At 36.9% G+C, this 17,733-nt stretch overlaps 1 protein-coding gene across 5 annotated transcripts in view; it reads left to right on the forward strand.

The window, feature by feature from the left end:
• Positions 1 to 2,295: 2,295 nt before the first annotated feature.
• Positions 2,296 to 17,733, forward strand: part of eps15 (epidermal growth factor receptor pathway substrate 15) — a 35,656-nt gene continuing 20,218 nt past the window's right edge. For 2 of the 5 annotated variants that reach the window (XM_037769105.1, XM_037769106.1), the window contains exons 1-12: positions 2,299 to 2,531; positions 7,003 to 7,044; positions 8,310 to 8,399; positions 8,492 to 8,539; positions 8,644 to 8,739; positions 8,871 to 8,930; positions 9,669 to 9,794; positions 10,739 to 10,798; positions 11,228 to 11,458; positions 11,710 to 11,855; positions 12,892 to 13,048; positions 14,168 to 14,250. In XM_037769105.1, the coding sequence (XP_037625033.1) occupies positions 2,478 to 2,531; positions 7,003 to 7,044; positions 8,310 to 8,399; positions 8,492 to 8,539; positions 8,644 to 8,739; positions 8,871 to 8,930; positions 9,669 to 9,794; positions 10,739 to 10,798; positions 11,228 to 11,458; positions 11,710 to 11,855; positions 12,892 to 13,048; positions 14,168 to 14,250 (1,193 nt within the window). In that variant the 5' untranslated portion in view covers positions 2,299 to 2,477. Of the gene's footprint in view, positions 2,532 to 7,002; positions 7,045 to 8,309; positions 8,400 to 8,491; positions 8,540 to 8,643; positions 8,740 to 8,870; positions 8,931 to 9,668; positions 9,795 to 10,738; positions 10,799 to 11,227; positions 11,459 to 11,709; positions 11,856 to 12,891; positions 13,049 to 14,167; positions 14,251 to 17,733 lie in introns of all 5 variants that reach the window. The other 3 variants (XM_037769109.1, XM_037769107.1, XM_037769108.1) reach the window with 3 other exon arrangements.

Below are 17,733 nucleotides of genomic sequence, written 5' to 3' on the forward strand. Positions count from 1 at the left end.
GCAGACGTCTTCCTCAGTTCTGTTTTGTTATGTCTAAAGCGGCTTTACATGGATAGCACAGTCCTCTACGGCATTTGTATTTGTTTTCTTGTTCATTCAACTGATTATTATTTTATAGCAGTGATGGAAAGTAAGTATATTTACAACCATTGACGGGTACTTGTACTCATGTATTTTCATTTTATGGTACATTATACCTCTACGCCACGACATTTCAGAGGGAAATGTACTTTTTACATTTATCTGACAGCTATACTTTGCAGAATCAGATTTCACATACAAAACACATGATCTGACATTGTGTAGAGTTTAAACAACCCAACAGTATATGCAGTAGTTAAAATTAGCACCACCTAATGGTGGTAATAATAATATTACTTTTACTTAAAGTCTTGAAGATTTTTATTTACATAAATGTCTGTCAAGTCACTATTTATTGTTGAATTAGGTAACACGATAGTGATTGTGCCAATGACCCACTGATGAAAGTCCAATTTTGATGTGAGTTTAAAGAATATATCAAGACTCAAAATTATAAATACTAAGAAAAGTGATAAAACTGTTTAAATGTATAGTGAACTCTTTAAAGAAAAATAATCTATGCTTTCTTTCTTATAATTTTATATTTTTGAAGTTTATTTATCCCAATTCTATTTTTTAAATTATCATTATAGTTTATTTCTTTAAATTCATATCGTTGTTTCTCTGTAACATTATGTTGAGTACATGTCTGCAATGTTTACTTTATAATATTATGACTTTATTCTCATAATATTACGACTTTTTTTCTTGTAAACTTATGACTTTATTCTCATAATATCACGACTTTTTTTCTTGTAAACTTATGACTTTATTCTCATAATATATCGACTTTTTTTCTTGTAAACTTATGACTTTATTCTCATAATATTACGGCTTTTTTTCTTGTAAACTTATGACTTTATTCTCGTAATATTACGGCTTTTTTTCTTGTAAATTTATGACTTTATTCTCATAATACAACAACTTTTTTTTTCTCGTAAACTTCTGACTATTCTCATAATATAACTTTTTTTCTCGTAAGCTTCTGACTTTATTCTCATAATACGACTTTTTTTTCTTGTAAACTTATGACTTTATTCTCATAATATATCGACTTTTTTTCTTGTAAACTTATGACTTTATTCTCATAATATTACGGCTTTTTTTCTTGTAAACTTATGACTTTATTCTCATAATATTACGGCTTTTTTTCTTGTAAATTTATGACTTTATTCTCATAATACAACAACTTTTTTTTTCTCGTAAACTTCTGACTATTCTCATAATATAACTTTTTTTCTCGTAAGCTTCTGACTTTATTCTCATAATACGACTTTTTTTTCTTGTAAACTTATGACTTTATTCTCATAATATATCGACTTTTTTTCTTGTAAACTTATGACTTTATTCTCATAATATTACGACTTTTTTTCTTGTAAACTTATGACTTTATTCTCATATTACGACTTTTTTTCTTGTAAACTTATGACTTTATTCTCATAATATATCGACTTTTTTTCTTGTAAACTTCTGACTTTATTCTCATAATATATCGACTTTTTTTCTTGTAAACTTCTGACTTTATTCTCATAATATTACGACTTTTTTTCTTGTAAACTTATGACTTTATTCTCATAATATATCGACTTTTTTTCTTGTAAAGTTCTGCGTTTATTTTCATAATATTACGACTTTTTTCTTGTAAATTTATGACTTTATTCTCATAATATTACAACTTTTTTTCGTAAACTTATGACTTTATTCTCATAATATTACTTTTTTTCTCGTATACTTGTGATTTTATTCTCATAATATTATGACTTTTTTTCTTGTAAATTTATGACTTTATTCTCATAATATTACAACTTTTTTTCGTAAACTTCTGACTTTATTCTCAAAATATTATGACTTTTTTTCTTGTAAACTTATGACTTATACTTATACTTATGACTTTGTTCTCATAATACGACTTTTTTTCTCGTATACTTAGGACTTTATTTTCATAATATTCCGATTATTTCTACCCACTGCAGTTTCAAGTAAAAGTATGCTCAGATGCCATTTTCACATGTTTACTATTATATTATTATTATTATTATTATTATTATTATTATTATTATTATTATTATTGCCATTATTATCATTACTAAAATATAGAAAATATAAATAAATACAGAGAATGGGGGAGGGGGTGAACTGGGGGGGACTTTGACTCACCACCTCAGTCTCTCTAAAATCCTTGCTCAGGCCCTGACTGAAGTATTTTTCTGTAACTGAAGTACTTCCATCTCTGCTTTAATATCATTTGTTTCAGGCTTTATGGTTTGTTTTGGCTAAACAGGATAACAGATGATAGTTTTGCATGAGTAAAATCTACAATCCAGTGTAGACCTGCGATCCAGCGCCAGGTTTTCTCCGCCTCCTCTGTCTGTGTGTGTCTGTCCAGCAGCAGCAGCATGAAAGCAGAGAGAAACAGAAACACTATGGCTGCCAGTCTGTCTCTTAATCAGGTAACACTTGTCTTACAACTCTAATATAACCACAGCAAACCTCTCCTGTCCTGTCTCCAGTCTGCTCGGGAGGTATTTCAACAGTGTTAGCGACACTAGGAGGGCAGAAAAGACGAGCTTTGCCTCGACACTCGTGTCTCTTTCAGTGGAAGTTTGAGTGTCTGCTGTGACTGAGGAAAAGTTTCTCTGTTTGGGGGACTGCGTAAGGGCGTAGCTAGCTAGCTAGCATGCGAGCTAACAGCTAGTTAGAGAGCAGTGCTGGGCTGTTTTATTAAACTTGAGTAACGTTACTTGGCTTTGTTTCGACTGGGGAGTGTTTATTGTGATGTTTTGCTGCAGGCTAGTTGATCCAAAGAGATGTTAATAAGAGATAGAGATGTGTTGAGGCTTAACTGTCATGTCTTTGCTAGTAGAGCCTCTCTGCTAGCAGTGAAGTTAGCAACAGTTAAACAGTTACAATAAAGCAAGTTACACACATTACACTATGCTATGTTACACATTGTATGTTACAGCCTACATTAGGGGGTTTGCTGCTTTATGTAGCTTCTTGTATGGTTTGTCTGAAACCTGTTTTATTGCTATTATTAGAAGTAAACATGCTAAACTTTAGTGTGACCTTTCTGAAGTGAACTGTTAGCATGTTAGCTGCTGAGGTTGTTTGGTTTGCCAGGTTGTTTTTGTGTCCATACCAAGAAACTAAAAACTTAACATTTGTTTTGTAACCAGTAAAGAGGAAGTGAACTTCAATGGCCCACCAGTCAGCACAAAATGTCAAGACTGTTGCTAGCTGACTTAAATGCTGCTATTTGAGTGTAAATGTTTGTTTTGCACAGTAAATGAGTTATTTAGTAGGTTGTGTTTATTATCATGTTTTGCTGCAGGCTAGTTGGTCCAAAGAGATGTTAATAGTCATGTGTTGTGGCTTTACTGTCATATCTTTGCTAGTAGAGCCTCTCTGCTAGCAGTGAAGTTAGCAACAGTTACACACATTAGATGTTATAGATTTGCTTGCTACCTTATGTAGCTTGCTGAAACCTGTTTTATTGCTATGTATTAGAAGTAAACATGCTAAACTGGCTGGTTTAGTGTTTTTAACTGTGACCTTTCACAGTTTTCTGAAGTGGACAAAGGTTGTTTTTGTGTCCAATAACAGAAACTTCAAATATTGTTAACAGATGTTTTGCAACCAGTAAAGAGGAAGTGAACTTCAATGGCCCACCAGTCAGCACACAATGTCAAGACTGTTGCTAGCTGACTTATAAATACTACAATTTGAGTGTAAATGTGTTTGTTTGCCCAGTAAATAAGTTATTTAGCAGGCAGGTGTAATAAGTAGGGAGTGTTTATTATCATGTTTTGCTGCAGGCTAGTTGATCCAAAGAGATGTTAATAGGAGATAGTGATGTGTTGTGGCTTTACTGTCATATCTTTGCTTGCAGAGCCTCTCTGCTAACAGTGAAGTTAGCAACAGTTAAACAGTTAATTATACATTATAGATTTGCTTGCTTGCTTATGTAGCTTGCTATATGGTTAGACTGAAACCTGTTTTATTGCTATTTATTAGAAGTAAACATGCTATAAACTGACCGGGTTTAGTGTTTTTTCAGTCAGCACAAAATGTCAAGACTGTTGCTAAGCTAACTTAAATGCTGCAATTTGAGTGTGTTTGTTTGCACAGTAAATAAGTTATTTAGCAGCAGGTAGCAGCCAGGTGTAATAAGTTGGTTACACACCCTGACTTGTTACCTGAGCAACTGTTGCCTCTAACAACAGACAGGAGCTTTGACATTATTATCTCTCACAGATGAGTTCAAAAAACCTGTGCTTATATCTGTGTGTTGTGAAACTGCACTGGTCTGTCAGGCAGTAAATGCTTGTTTGTGTGCTGTCAGCATTTACCCGCCTGATAATCCTCATACACTGACCTACTGTTTGGTGTAACCAGTGACATTAATGTAAACTCTGGGGAAAAAAAGAAATGTTATCATCTTTGGAAAGCCTGTTTATTTACCTTCACAATGATGTCCAACTTGTAAGGATCATGCATTTGTGGGATGAACAGCACAGCTGATTATGTGGGTAGTGCCCATGAAAACATTGCCTAAATGCTCTGCCGATAGTAAACAGTGTATTCTCCTGTTGGTATTGACTCTTGTTTTGAGTTGTTTTGTGGATTGGATGATTTAACTCTCTATCAGCAACAAGGAACCAACAAGACATATTGGCAATTTTACACTTATTCATTTAATACCCAGTCAGGAGCCTCAGTAGCGGTGGAAGATCCCATAAGATCACATAATCAGCTGTGCTGCTCATCCCACAAATGCATGATCCTTACAAGTTGGACATCATTGTGAAGGTAAATAAACAGGCTTTCCAACCATGTAAAATACAATGCCAATTAGCATTGTAACAACAGATAAATAATCCACCAAACACAAGTTTCCAAACTTTTTTTCCCCAGTTTATTTAGTGCCATGGGTGAATTAGGGAATTGAGATTTCTTCTAGACTGTACTGTAATGTATCTTGCTATCTGCTGCAGTTTTGTATGGGCTAGCTTGAGGGGATGATTGAGGGGTGTTTTTTTCAATGCTCAATTAAAGAGTCACCAGTACAATGACCACAGTGTTACAGCCGCCAACAGTTCCAGGCACACACTATTGTGTGTCACAGAAAATAAGTTGCATTGGCCAAAGAAAGATAAGTGTGTGTGTGAACACAGTTATCTCACTGTAAATTGGCAGTTGACAAAAGCGGACAGATGCTGATCACAGAGTCTTCTTCTGTGTGTAACAAGACTGACAGATCCTTGCTATGCTCTTGTTTTACATTATGGAAAGATTATGCATGCCAATTTGTTTCTCTGTGGAGGAACATTATGACAGTTTTAACCACTGGTTGAAGTGCCACTCCCCAAGTTGATTCACAGCTCGGACAATTACTGTTCACTTCTCCTTCGCTGCACCTGTCGATTTAAAAAGCACAACAATCACGTGTCAGTTTCAGCTATATGGAGAAGGAAATGCTGATTCTCTCTTCCTGTTTAGCCCAGCAGTGGACAATCGCGTTACCACCGGAAATGGGGGTGTTTAGAGAGGATATGACAGAAGGCAACATTAGCTGTTGTCTGTGGAGCGACACCCTGTTCAAACGGTCTAAAGCTGACCATCAGTTAGTGTAGCTTACATACTGAAGTCATTACTCTCTCTGCTTGTAATTCAGCATAAACCCTCTCTCTCTCGTTGTGACTCACAGATGATTGTATGGTCTATGACACATACTGTATTTGTCCAGAAAATGTGCTCACTTTTGCCAGGAAGCACACGACAGCAATGCCTCTCAAATAATCATTAGTGGCCCTAGCTAGTGCTGAGTGTTGGAAAACAACTTTTTTGTCCACCATTGTTTCTTTTGCTGGTGAGTGAAGAAAATCTAGCAGCCACTTGTATATTTTACCATCATTTGTCTTGTGACGGTGCTAATTTCCAACCCTGGTGCTTAGACAATTAGGTGATTGAGAAGATTAATTGCGTACAACTTTGATAATTGATTAATTGTTTAAGACGTTTGTCAATCAAACATGCCAAACATTTACTGGTTGAATGTTTATGTGTGAGTGTGTGTGTCCAGTGTTTCACAGTGTTGGTTACCTACAGCTCTGGAAACTTGTGATAGAACTTTTTCTCGATTTTCTGGCGTTTTATATGATAATTAGTTAGTCAGTTAAATGAACAGTGTTTGGCATTTAGGGGGATCTATTGGCAGAAATGGAATATAGTTTTCTTTAGTGTAAAATCACCTGAAAATAAGAATCGTGTTTCTTGTTTCCTTAGAATGATGATTTACCCTTGATCTTGTTTAGCATACTGTCATGTCTGGAGTCGTTATGTTGCCTCATCCTTGGTCCCACGGTAAAATCGGTCTTGAATGAGAGCTATTCTTTGGCACAGTGAACTAAATTAAATGTTGCATCTGTTCCTTTTGTCTGAGCAGTGATCAAAGTCACTGTGTACATTTCTCCCCGGCAGATGTTTTGGGCCGTTGACAAATATTTCAGCTGTTTCAGTGATGATGAAAAGTAAAGCTGAATTTGAACATATTGGTTATAGTCTGTGTGTCTGCATCCGCCATCTGTAATGGATCAATCTTTTTTTCTTTTCTTCTTGTTGACAGCTGCCTTGGCTCAGTGAGTGACACACTTACTGTACCAGCAAAACACTTGTTGATCATTTCAGCTTGTAAACTGCAGAATTGAGAAATTATTTTAAAGTTTATTCTCTGTCAGATTATTTTAAAGATCATTTTAGGGATTTGATAAGTGTTATGTTTAAACTTAAAAGAGGTCAAATGAGCAGACACAAGTGGGGTTGTTATAGTTTTAAAAGGTGCTTATAAATGTGGTAAAAGTTTTTTGGGATTCAGTCTGTAAACTTAAATTTGTATATTTTAATGTTTTTCTTTTTTTACAGATCTCCAGTGGAAATCCCGTCTATGACAAATACTATCGACAGGTATGCAAATATATCTTCCCAAAAACAAAACAATTTGGTTTGTTTCATTGTGACTTTGATGTTGTATTTGTTCTGTGTTTATTGTTCTTTCTATTTGCTTAAAAATAAATAATTGATTGATTGATTGATTAAAATGTGTGTCAGTATATCATTAAGTAGTGAGCCCATTACTATTATTTAATATAGTAATTTTAAAGGAATAGTTTGGGTGTTTTGAAGTGGGGTTGTGTGAGGTACTTATCCATAGTCAGTGTATTACCTACAGTAGATGACGGTCGGCACGCCTCCAATTTGGAGAAGCAGACAGGAGTTACCACACGGAAGCAAAGTAATGTACTGCTGTGGACGGGGCCGGCAACAAAATGTATTTTAACCACCTAAAATAAAGGTTCACCTTAAAAAAATCAATATCAGTTTAAGTGTACACTATATTTAGAGCATTTTCAACGCTTTACCTGGCTGTCAGACAGCCCTTTCTGACGGGGAAATGAATCCGTTGTATCCATCCATGCTCTCGCCAAAGCCACCAGACTCCATTGAAAAAAACAGTAATTTTACCTTGCGGAAGTTACTGTTTTTTTTCAATGGAGTCTGGTGGCTTTGGCGAGAGCATAGATAACGGCTTCAATTCCCTGTCGGAAACAGACTGTATAGCTGTATCACAGCAAGGTAAACCAGCAAAAGTATTCTAAATATAGTGTACACTTATACTGAAGGTGATCTGACTGTCTGTTGTATTGTGCTGTAAAATGCTCTTGATTAGAAATGGCTGAAGTACAAAAATACATTTGGGTGCACTGACCCTTTGAACCGTAAACTAGCTTATAGCTGCTTCAACAAGCTGTAGTGTTGCAATGAGCAGTGATCTCACTTCTCTCCTATCAGTTCTGGTTTCGGTGTCCAGTAAAGGAAATGGCTTTATGAATTAATAATGTTTCCCTTTGCCCGACATGTCAGGGGAGCTCGCCGTGAGCCTCATGAAAGACTACTAACAGATCCAATACCAAGGAGCTAATAGACTGCTGAGAAAATAGCTTTGATTTATTGTCAGTATTGATTTGAGTGATTCAGAGACTCCTCTATCCCACAGGGCAATTCTCACATTTTCGTTTGTTCTTTATTTGCCTCGCTCTTTCTCCAATTCAAACATAATTTTGGTCTAAAGCTATCGGCTAATAAGACATGTCTTTCTCAGCAGTACAGATGTATTACTGGTGTTTCTGAGATGATATAATCTATAATGACGTCCGGCTGTATGTGTGCAGGTTGATCCGACGGGAAGTGGGCGGGTGGCAGCAGCTGATGCAGCTCTGTTCCTGAAGCGGTCGGCCTTGGCTGACTTGGTCCTTGGGAAGGTGAGCAAAAACTTGGATCAGCGCAGCATCATTTACTTCTCTTGCCTTTATGTTGATGGTAATAAATGTATAAACTGTGTGTGTCTCCATAGATCTGGGATGTGGCAGACTCTGAACGTAAAGGTGCTCTTAGCAAGCAGGTATAAATGCACTGCGGCGTCATGTTATAATGGATTTGTTTGTGTGGATCAAGTGCATTTAATCACTAGATTCACGTCACATATTGTACCTCTGTTCCCCTCAGCAATTCTTCATAGCGTTGCGGTTGGTGGCCTGTGCTCAAAATGGCCTGGAGGTGGCACCCAAGAGCCTTTATGTGGCTGTTCCTCCACCGAAATTTGTAAGTCTGCTGCTGTTGTGCATAACAAACACATTATTTTATTTAATATATTTTGTTTTATTTCAAACATTGAAATAGTACTTTATTTTTCTAGAATAGACTAAGAATAACTGAGTTTTGTTTATCTCCAGCATGACACAAGCAGCCCGCAGTTAGCAGGAGGGGCTGGTGACATTCCCTGGGTCGTCAAGGTGAGGCCCTTTATCTTTTTGTCTTATCGTAACATGGTGATCTATATTTATTTGTAATGTGGTCAGCCTTTAGGTTTGCTGGGAGTGTGGAAAGAGGTTGGGGGTATGATTCCTGCCAAATGTTGGCAGGGATGACACATTGGGTGTCTTATGTGTCCAGGATTTCCACAGCTCCTTTGGGCAGTACTCTTAAGCCCTTGACCTCCATCTCTTTGCATCCATGATCAACATATAGAAAATAAATATATTAATTGCTACCTGAACGAGCCTATTGAATGTCCAATAAAAGCCCAATTCAAGTTCTTTACTCACCTCCACTGAGGTGGAGGTGAGTAAAGAACTGTAAAATGTCATATGATGGGACATTTTTCCCCTTCAAGAGTTCACGAGTTCAACCTCTGCTTCATCCTACAATAATAACAGAGGCTGCATAAGCACTGCTTACTTGCTACTAAAATGTTATTGAGGCTCACACACACTGCCTAGAGAATTTATATTTAATTAGACTGACTGTAAAATATGAAAATATGCAGTGTGTATCAGTAATTTAACAATTAATTCAACAAAGTGACAGCTGAGCTTCGTATTTGAAAGAAGCACATCCATTCCCTACCTCCTTGATGCAGGCTTTTATTAGAGTTGTTTTTTTGGTTTTTTTTACAGTAGCTGCATCAGGAATACATCAAGTTTGAATCCTCCATCCTTAATCATTTTACATCTGTTTTGTTTTTTCCCCAGCCTGAGGAGAAGATGAAGTTTGACTCCATCTTTGAGAGTCTGGGTCCAGTAGGAGGGATTCTAACAGGAGACAAGGTCAAGCCTGTCCTGCTCAACTCCAAGCTGCCAGTGGACATCCTCGGCAGGGTACGACCCCCAAACAGGACAGTCTTAACCTATTGACCTCTTTAAGCTACTGACAAAGTGATTAAAAATAGTCATGCATGCAAAGTGACAAAACTAAAGAGAGAAATCCTATGTTTTCAAAAATAACAGAAGTGAGTAGTTACTAATTTTTGCAGATGTCTTAAAAAATCCCAACTAGCTAATTAAAACACCCCTTATCAAAACAAAGTGACAAATGATAGACAGACTGTTACATGCAATTGTATATAACACAATGTTTTCCATACAGTCTAAATCAGTGGTTCTCAACCTGAGGGTCGGGACCTGCAAAGGGGTCGTGGGACAATTTCAGGAGGTCTCCAGATAGTTGTGCAGAAAAACATAAAATAACATATTAAAAATAAAATTACATATTTTAGACTTACATTGCATCGCCTGTACCATTGATATAATTTACCTCAGAATAGATTTTATTGAGTGTGTTTAAGAGTCAAAGTGTGTGTGCACATGATTTTCTGACGGGGGAGTCACAAAACGCATGAAAAATCCACAGTGCCTAGAGCACATTGGACAATGCCTAGGTGCTAGCTGTTAAAACTAAACATAACTGTCCTCACAAACAAAGAATTAAATTATTTAACCTACATTTATTAATCCTGTTCACAATAATCACTCAAAATCAGCTGGGGGAGGCGCGTAGAAGCAGCTTTTCATGCCGGGCACGAACACCAACCGGATTTTTCTGGGAGGTTGGCACTCGAAAAGGTTGAGAACTACTAGTCTAAATGATAACAAATGAAACCCCACAATGCAGAAAGTGTGAAATCAAAAGTTGGGTATAAATGAATTCGGAGAGGAAGTGAGAATCAGTAGTGAGTCAAGGCTTTCAGGGACATGTGTTATTATGTTTTATATAGTTTTGGACTGATGCATGCTGAATAATAATGTCTGTATCTGTGTTGAAGGTGTGGGAGCTCAGTGACATCGACAGAGACGGCATGTTGGACAGAGATGAGTTTTCTGTGGTAAGAAATGAGCTAATATCACAGATAGAAAGAAACCACATAGTAAGCGTGCAGTTTCAGTTTATACTGTTTTTGAACTGATATACTCAACTCTATACTGTTTCCCTCAATGTTATTATATTATTATTATATTACAGCATTGATCCCCCAGGCATATAAATCATATCAAGGTTTTCTAGCTCTTGTTTTTCCCCAGCAATATTTTAACACCAGGAATAGAATTAAAAGTTTATACACTAAACCTTGACAAAGTATATATGTGTGTGCTTATTATATAATCTTGCAAGCTATTACAGGCTGGAAAAATCATTTCTGTAGCCCTGAATGGAACAAATAAGACATGTGGACGAAGTATGAGGATGGAATAACTACAGGATGTTTATATTGGTAATTTGTCTTTTATCATTGATTGTTGTTGCCCTTTCCCAGGCCATGTATCTGGTGTACAGAGCCCTGGAGGGCGAGCCTGTTCCCATGTCCCTACCACCTCCCCTGGTTCCACCCTCCAAGAGGAAAAAACCCTCGGTGCCTCCTGTGATGCCCCTGTTACCCTCGCCCCCCTCAGTCAAAGACAGTCGCTCCTCCCACGCTGGCTCTAAGACCATGCCCCAACCCCCTAAACCCGCCCCAGCTCCTGCCCCAACACCAGCAGCTGCCCCTGTGAGTACGGGACCCGTCCCCCCTGTGCATGCAGTGCCTGAAAAGCTTTTGTTTTATTTTATTAGCTGCAACAACAAACATTTAAAATGATTTCAAACTGGTTAGTTCAATGTGTTTTTCAAAAAAACAAGACGAGTGGGAGTGTGAAGGTAAGTTTTGAGGTAGTGTGGTTTCATCTGCGTAGGTTGTATTAAATTCTATTATGAAGCAGCTATGGTGCTAATTAATAGTCTTTTTTATTGCTTGTGCAGTGGGTGGTGTCGCCAGCAGACAAAGCAAAGTATGATGAGCTATTCAGCAAGACAGACGGTGACATGGATGGCCTCGTGTCTGGACCTGAAGTCAGAGATATCTTCCTGAAGACCGGGCTGCCTTCTGCCACACTCGCACGTATCTGGTAGGTAGAGATGGCAAAACTCCCGTTCAGCTCCTCTGGCAGCATATAAGGCTGGTTCTGCTAAACACAAACACACACCTTGTAGCTATTTTGTTGATTGATTTAAAACCTTTGCGCTGGGTCTTTATGAAATTGGTCTTTATTACATTATTTTTATTCTGTAGTCAAATCAATTTCTATTTGCCAAAATTCACAAATCATACATTTTGCCTCAAAAAGCTTCGTAATCTGTACAGCATACGGCTGTGGAGGACAGAACCTGCCAAAATAAATAAATAGATGACAATTAATAAATATTCCATTTAATAATGAATAAATAAATGTAAAAATAAATTTGAAATATTTATAAAATAAATGCAAAATCAAATAAATAAATGTAAGAGTTAATAAAAATACATAAATAAAAGAGAAAATTGAATAGAAGAGTAAAGAGATAGGGAAGTAATACAAAGATAACTATATAAAGAAGCAAATTAAAACAGAAATATACATTTCTGTCACATTTTAACAATTAATTAATGCCTACATTTATTTTTAATATTATCTTTGGTTTATTTAATGGCACATTTATTTATTTATTTTTGATTTTTGGCAGGTTCTGTCCTCCATATACGACACCCTCTATCCGTAGACCCAAGATTTGGATACGGAAAAAACCTTTAATGAGAATAAGGGAGGAAGAAACATCATGTTCTTAATTTCCACAGATAATAAACATAGAATAGAAAATAAAATTTCAAGAAGGATTGGAGTTGAAAATGTTACAAACAAGAAAAATATAGTGCTTGCGATTATTACGTAATGACTAGTGAACAAATAATGATGTCTAAGGTGACATTGGTACAGGATGATAGCAGCAGTTTCCATGGCACTGCAGTGCGTGCTGACACGTCATGTTATATGGATTTTTATCTTCGGCTGTCCTGTGTGTTGGCCTCCATAACCACTGAACATGATTATCAGTCAGGCTATCGCAAACAGTCGTTGCCTGAGGTTTAGATCGTTACTCTCTTATGTAACCTGTTTATGTTCTCAGGGAGCTTTGTGACATTGGAGACATCGGGAAACTGACCCGAGAGCAGTTTGCCCTGGCGCTTCATCTAATCAATCAGAGGTTGACTAAAGGCCTGGAGCCGCCGCAGAGTCTCTCCCCAGAGATGATCCCTCCAGCCGACAGACAAAACATCAAACAGGTGAGTCTCTCTGAGCGCTCAAGTCTATGAATAATAATAATTAGGTGTGTCTGGATCCTTTTTATTGTCTACAATCAGTATGAAGATGTGCCTGACGATACTGAAAATGAGCATATTTTTATAATTAAAAGGAAACCTGATTCAGAACAGATGCATCCCTAATAATGACAGTCTGGCAGTACGTTTTCTTTTTAAGCTTAAAACAATCTGTCATACACTTCTATGACTACTAGGTTTATGTTTTTATATATTATTATTACTTTCTCAAAACACCTTTTATTGCCTGATTGATACTGCCATTGATTTTTAATTTAGTTTCTTGTTTGATCATTTTTACTGACATTGTTCCTTCTTTCTCCTATTTTTGTGCGTTTGGGATTTGTTCTAAGCGTGCAGCTGTGTGTCTTTCTTTCCAACTTATGCAACACTTTTATGCTTTCTCTTTATATTTTTTTACATTGCATCCACTTCACACGTGCAGTGGGATGATCCTGAGTGAGTGTGTGTGTGTGTGGTAGTTTACTGACTCAGGGGAAATCATTACTTTTAATAGGCTGCCTCTCTTTGTCATCTTACCGCCTCGTCTCACTCATTTGTGTTTCTGTTACTAAAATTAAATCATATTTTGCATCTTTATTTTTCTCTGAGTTCATCATCATATGCCTAGGAGGTAAGCTGACAAGAGCAGAGGTTGCTGTATTAAGTATTTTGGGATGTACCAACGGCAGCACATCCGGTCTCTAGATGCAAATCAATTAGCTAAATATACTGTATGTAATGTAGTATCCTCCAAGTATCACTATCCTTGAGTCAGTCTCCCTCCCATCCCTTCTATTTTATGTCTCCATCAGTGGCTTCATGTGTGATTTTTGTAAAGCCATCAGTGTATCTTTGCTCATTTGTTTGTGCTGTGACAGTTTTTTCATCAACATAGTAGTAATTTTGCTGTCCTCTATAGTCTATTTTCTCTGTCCTCTCTAAAAATCAGTCTGTACCTTCCATATGTGATAAGAGGTAGTTCTTAGCCTACAGTATGTGAGGTTTCATCATTGTTATGGTGCTTTTTCCTTCAGTCATGAGTTTAATCCTCTTGTATCCTCTTCCTCGCTTCCTCTTCAGAACAACTTGGCTAACCTGGCAGCCGACTTCTCTGCCATCAAGGAGCTGGACTCTCTCAGTAACGAGATTGTCGAACTACAAAAGTAAGCTTTTGTTCTCATTCATTTAAGAAATGTTAAAAACATTGCATTTTCTTACTGGAGCCATATTGGTGCAGGTTATGTCACAGGGGGTGACAAGATGAAACCTAAAGATGGCCTGTTTAGACTAATTAATTAGGATGTTCAGAATCAGACTTATTGCCAACTAGGTTTTCACATAACACAAGGAATTTGCTTTGATGTATTGGTGCATAACATAAACTAAGTAAGAGAAATTAAAAGCAAGTATCCAGAAACAATAATATAAAATGGAAGAAAAATACAAAAACTATGTGGAAAGAATACTATGAAAAATATGTACAAGAAACATAAATATAGAATAGCAGAAAAATACAATAACAATGTGAAAAAAATATAAAATGATGTACAAGAAACAAAAATATAAAAAGAAGAAAAATACAGTAAAAATGTTAAAAAGATACTATAAAAATATGTACAATATATCTGAATTAAAAATCCAAAATAGATTATAGACTATTTAAGCCAGTTTTTGACTGCATCAAATGCTATCAAACATAAAGATACATTTTAGTGTGAGGAGACCCAGCTTTGATGAATGTATTCTTGGAAAAAGATTTTGGAAAATTCGTTCAATGTAACCTCATCAGATAAGGATTTAAACCCAGGACTCTCTGTATCCTCTGCTGACCAGCAGGATGCAGTGTTTCCCACAAACTGATGGGATGCCCAAATCAATTCTATGCATCTGGAAATGATTTTATACCAACTGCTGTGCTGGTCCCAGCTAAAGTTGTTATTTGTGAACCACACTAGGTGAAAGAGTTTCATACTGGTTCAAGTATACAAAATTACATCACTCACACTCTCTAAGACAAAATACATCATTTGTATTTTTGCTGCAGGCTATCAAACACTGCAGATGGCTGTAAAGCTGAGTTATGTAGCTGCTGTTTGACAGTGAAGTGGAATAAGGAGAGTGATAGACAGAATATGCAATATACACCAGACTTCATGTATTCACCATTTCTTCACTATTATATTTCTTGGTCTAAAACATCTACTCCAAAAAATAAGTTAAATAATGTAAAAAAAAAGTCAAATAATTTGACCTTGTGTGTTTAACGTTTTCGCTCCAAATTATCTTTAATACCAAAATATTTACAGATAACAGATATAGCATTTTCACTAACAGTTCCTTATGTTTCATTTTTCTCTTCGCTTTATAGGTAGATGTAAAAAAGAACGTACATGTTATCTTGGTTTCACTGATGGTTGGATATCAGTATCGGTTGTTTTGGATGTAATTTTCATAACAAACGGAACTCAGCTTCCCTATTCTTGAAAGCTGAGAGTGAGAAGTGAGAAAGTTGGTCTTCCGCCTCACCCCCCACCTTTCAATACACACACACACACACGCACACACACACACACACACACACACACACACACACTAGATGACAGCTGTTTGAGGTCAGAGAGGAGAGGTAAGAAAGATGGATAGAAGTGAGACTTAGTGAAGATCAGAGCTTCAGACAGGCAGCAGATCGAGAGGAGCTCGAAACGATGATTCATGTTTGTGACTGCTTCAAAATGTGGCAGCAGCCTTCTGCTCAAGATAATGATGATGATGATGATGGGTAAGAGAAGAATGGGATTGAGTTGACTGTAGGTTTGCTGGGAGGGGATTGTACTGTTATCAAAGGAATTGTGCATTTTGATGTGAGAGGAGAGAGAATATAAAAATAGCTGCTGTTATTTTTAGTCGCTGTTGAAATGAAAAATGGCAAAAGATAAGAAATTTCCTAAGGTTGATGCCTGTTTTCTTTTTTTTTAGTTCAGTCATCTAAATGTTAAAGTGAACAGGAATAATGTTGTGTTGTGATCTGCGTTGCTTTTACACAACAAATGCACATAATGCATATTAAATGTTACCTTTTGTTTCAGATGTATGGATACTGTTTTCAGAGCTGAAACAATAATACAGGGGGTTGATCAATTAGCACATCAAAATCAAAGTATCGGTCAGGATATATATTTTGAAGGTGCTTCCTCAATGTTGTCGGTGCTTTCCAGTAGGAAACCCCCGGGTCTGAAAAGTGCCTTAAACTTGCATTCTTTCTAATAGCCAGCAGGGGGCGACTCCTCTGGTTGCAAAAAGAAGTCTGATTGTAAAGATGTCTATGAGAAAATGACCCTACTTCTCACTTGATTTATTACCTCAGTAAACATTGTAAACATGAGTTTATGGTCTCAATCGCTAGTTTCAAGTCTTCTTCAATATAGCATGATGTTCATTTAGTAGATTATGGTCCCATTTAGAGTCAAATAGACCATAAAGCAGTGTATGATTTATGGCGTGGCTACCTTGTGATTGACAGGTCGCTACTACGGCGTTATCCGGTCTGGGAGTTGTCTGTGTTTCCTTCTTAACTCTTTCACAGTGTGATTTCAGTTTATGAAAGTTAATTGTAACATTTTGGTCGCCTAAAAATGTCTTATTCAGCGTTCGGTTGTACTTAGCTCCACCCTGTCGTGTCACTTCTGGTTGCAAAAAACCAAGATGGCAACGGCCAAAATGCCTAACTCGAGGCTTCAAAACAGCAGTCCACAAACCAATGGATGACATCTATGATTGTTTCCTTTTTTATACATGTGTTATACATAACATAACACACTTTTAGTGTAGTAGTTTTAATAATGTTCAAGAAGTCGGAGTTGAAAATATAAGATAAGTATGTAAGTCTGGTGCAAAATATCCCCATCTCCAGACTTAGGTTTCATTCATAGCAAAAATGGCAGTTATCTTCCTGCGTGTCGTAATGATTTATACCAGTCATGATTAATGATGAGGTTTAATGACTTGAGACAAAAATGGGCTGAAATTTTAGGACCTGTGTCCATATAGCGTCTTTCTGGCAGAAGAAAAATTGTGGCTGAGCTCGGAGCATTCAGAAACACTTTTAATGTTTCTATGACAACAATATCTTGACAACATATCACCATTGTGGTATGATAGACGAGCATCGCCCCATTGCTTTTTATTATCTATTTGGGGCTACTATTTATTTGTTCGACATTTTCTTTTCACCATGAGCACCAACCAGAAGATGCATGCTCTCGTACTTTGTGTGAATGAGCTTGTCACCGCTCAATCTGACAGCTTTAGAGCAAGGAGAACGATACGTCTGAGACAAAAATGTACAGCGATAAAGCACAACACTCACCAGCAACATTCAGTGTCCGCCCGGCCAATCTGCTCCCACAAATTGGCTTCAGTCTTTGTTATGATAGTGTCTGTCTGACATATAAAGCTCAGGATAGGCAGACGTGGCCAAAACAAGCTTGTCCTCTATTTTCTACAGTGACATTACCAGCACTTTTCTGAAAAGTTCAGAGATTTTTGACTAGAAGTGCTGGGAGCGGCCACACAAAAAAAGCTGCATATGTCCTCTCCTTATTGGGAACAATTGAGAAAAATGCTGGCAATCAGGAAAAAACGCTATA

The sequence above is a fragment of the Sebastes umbrosus genome, chromosome 5 (assembly GCF_015220745.1).
Source record: "Sebastes umbrosus isolate fSebUmb1 chromosome 5, fSebUmb1.pri, whole genome shotgun sequence".
Lineage (NCBI taxonomy): Eukaryota > Metazoa > Chordata > Actinopteri > Perciformes > Sebastidae > Sebastes > Sebastes umbrosus.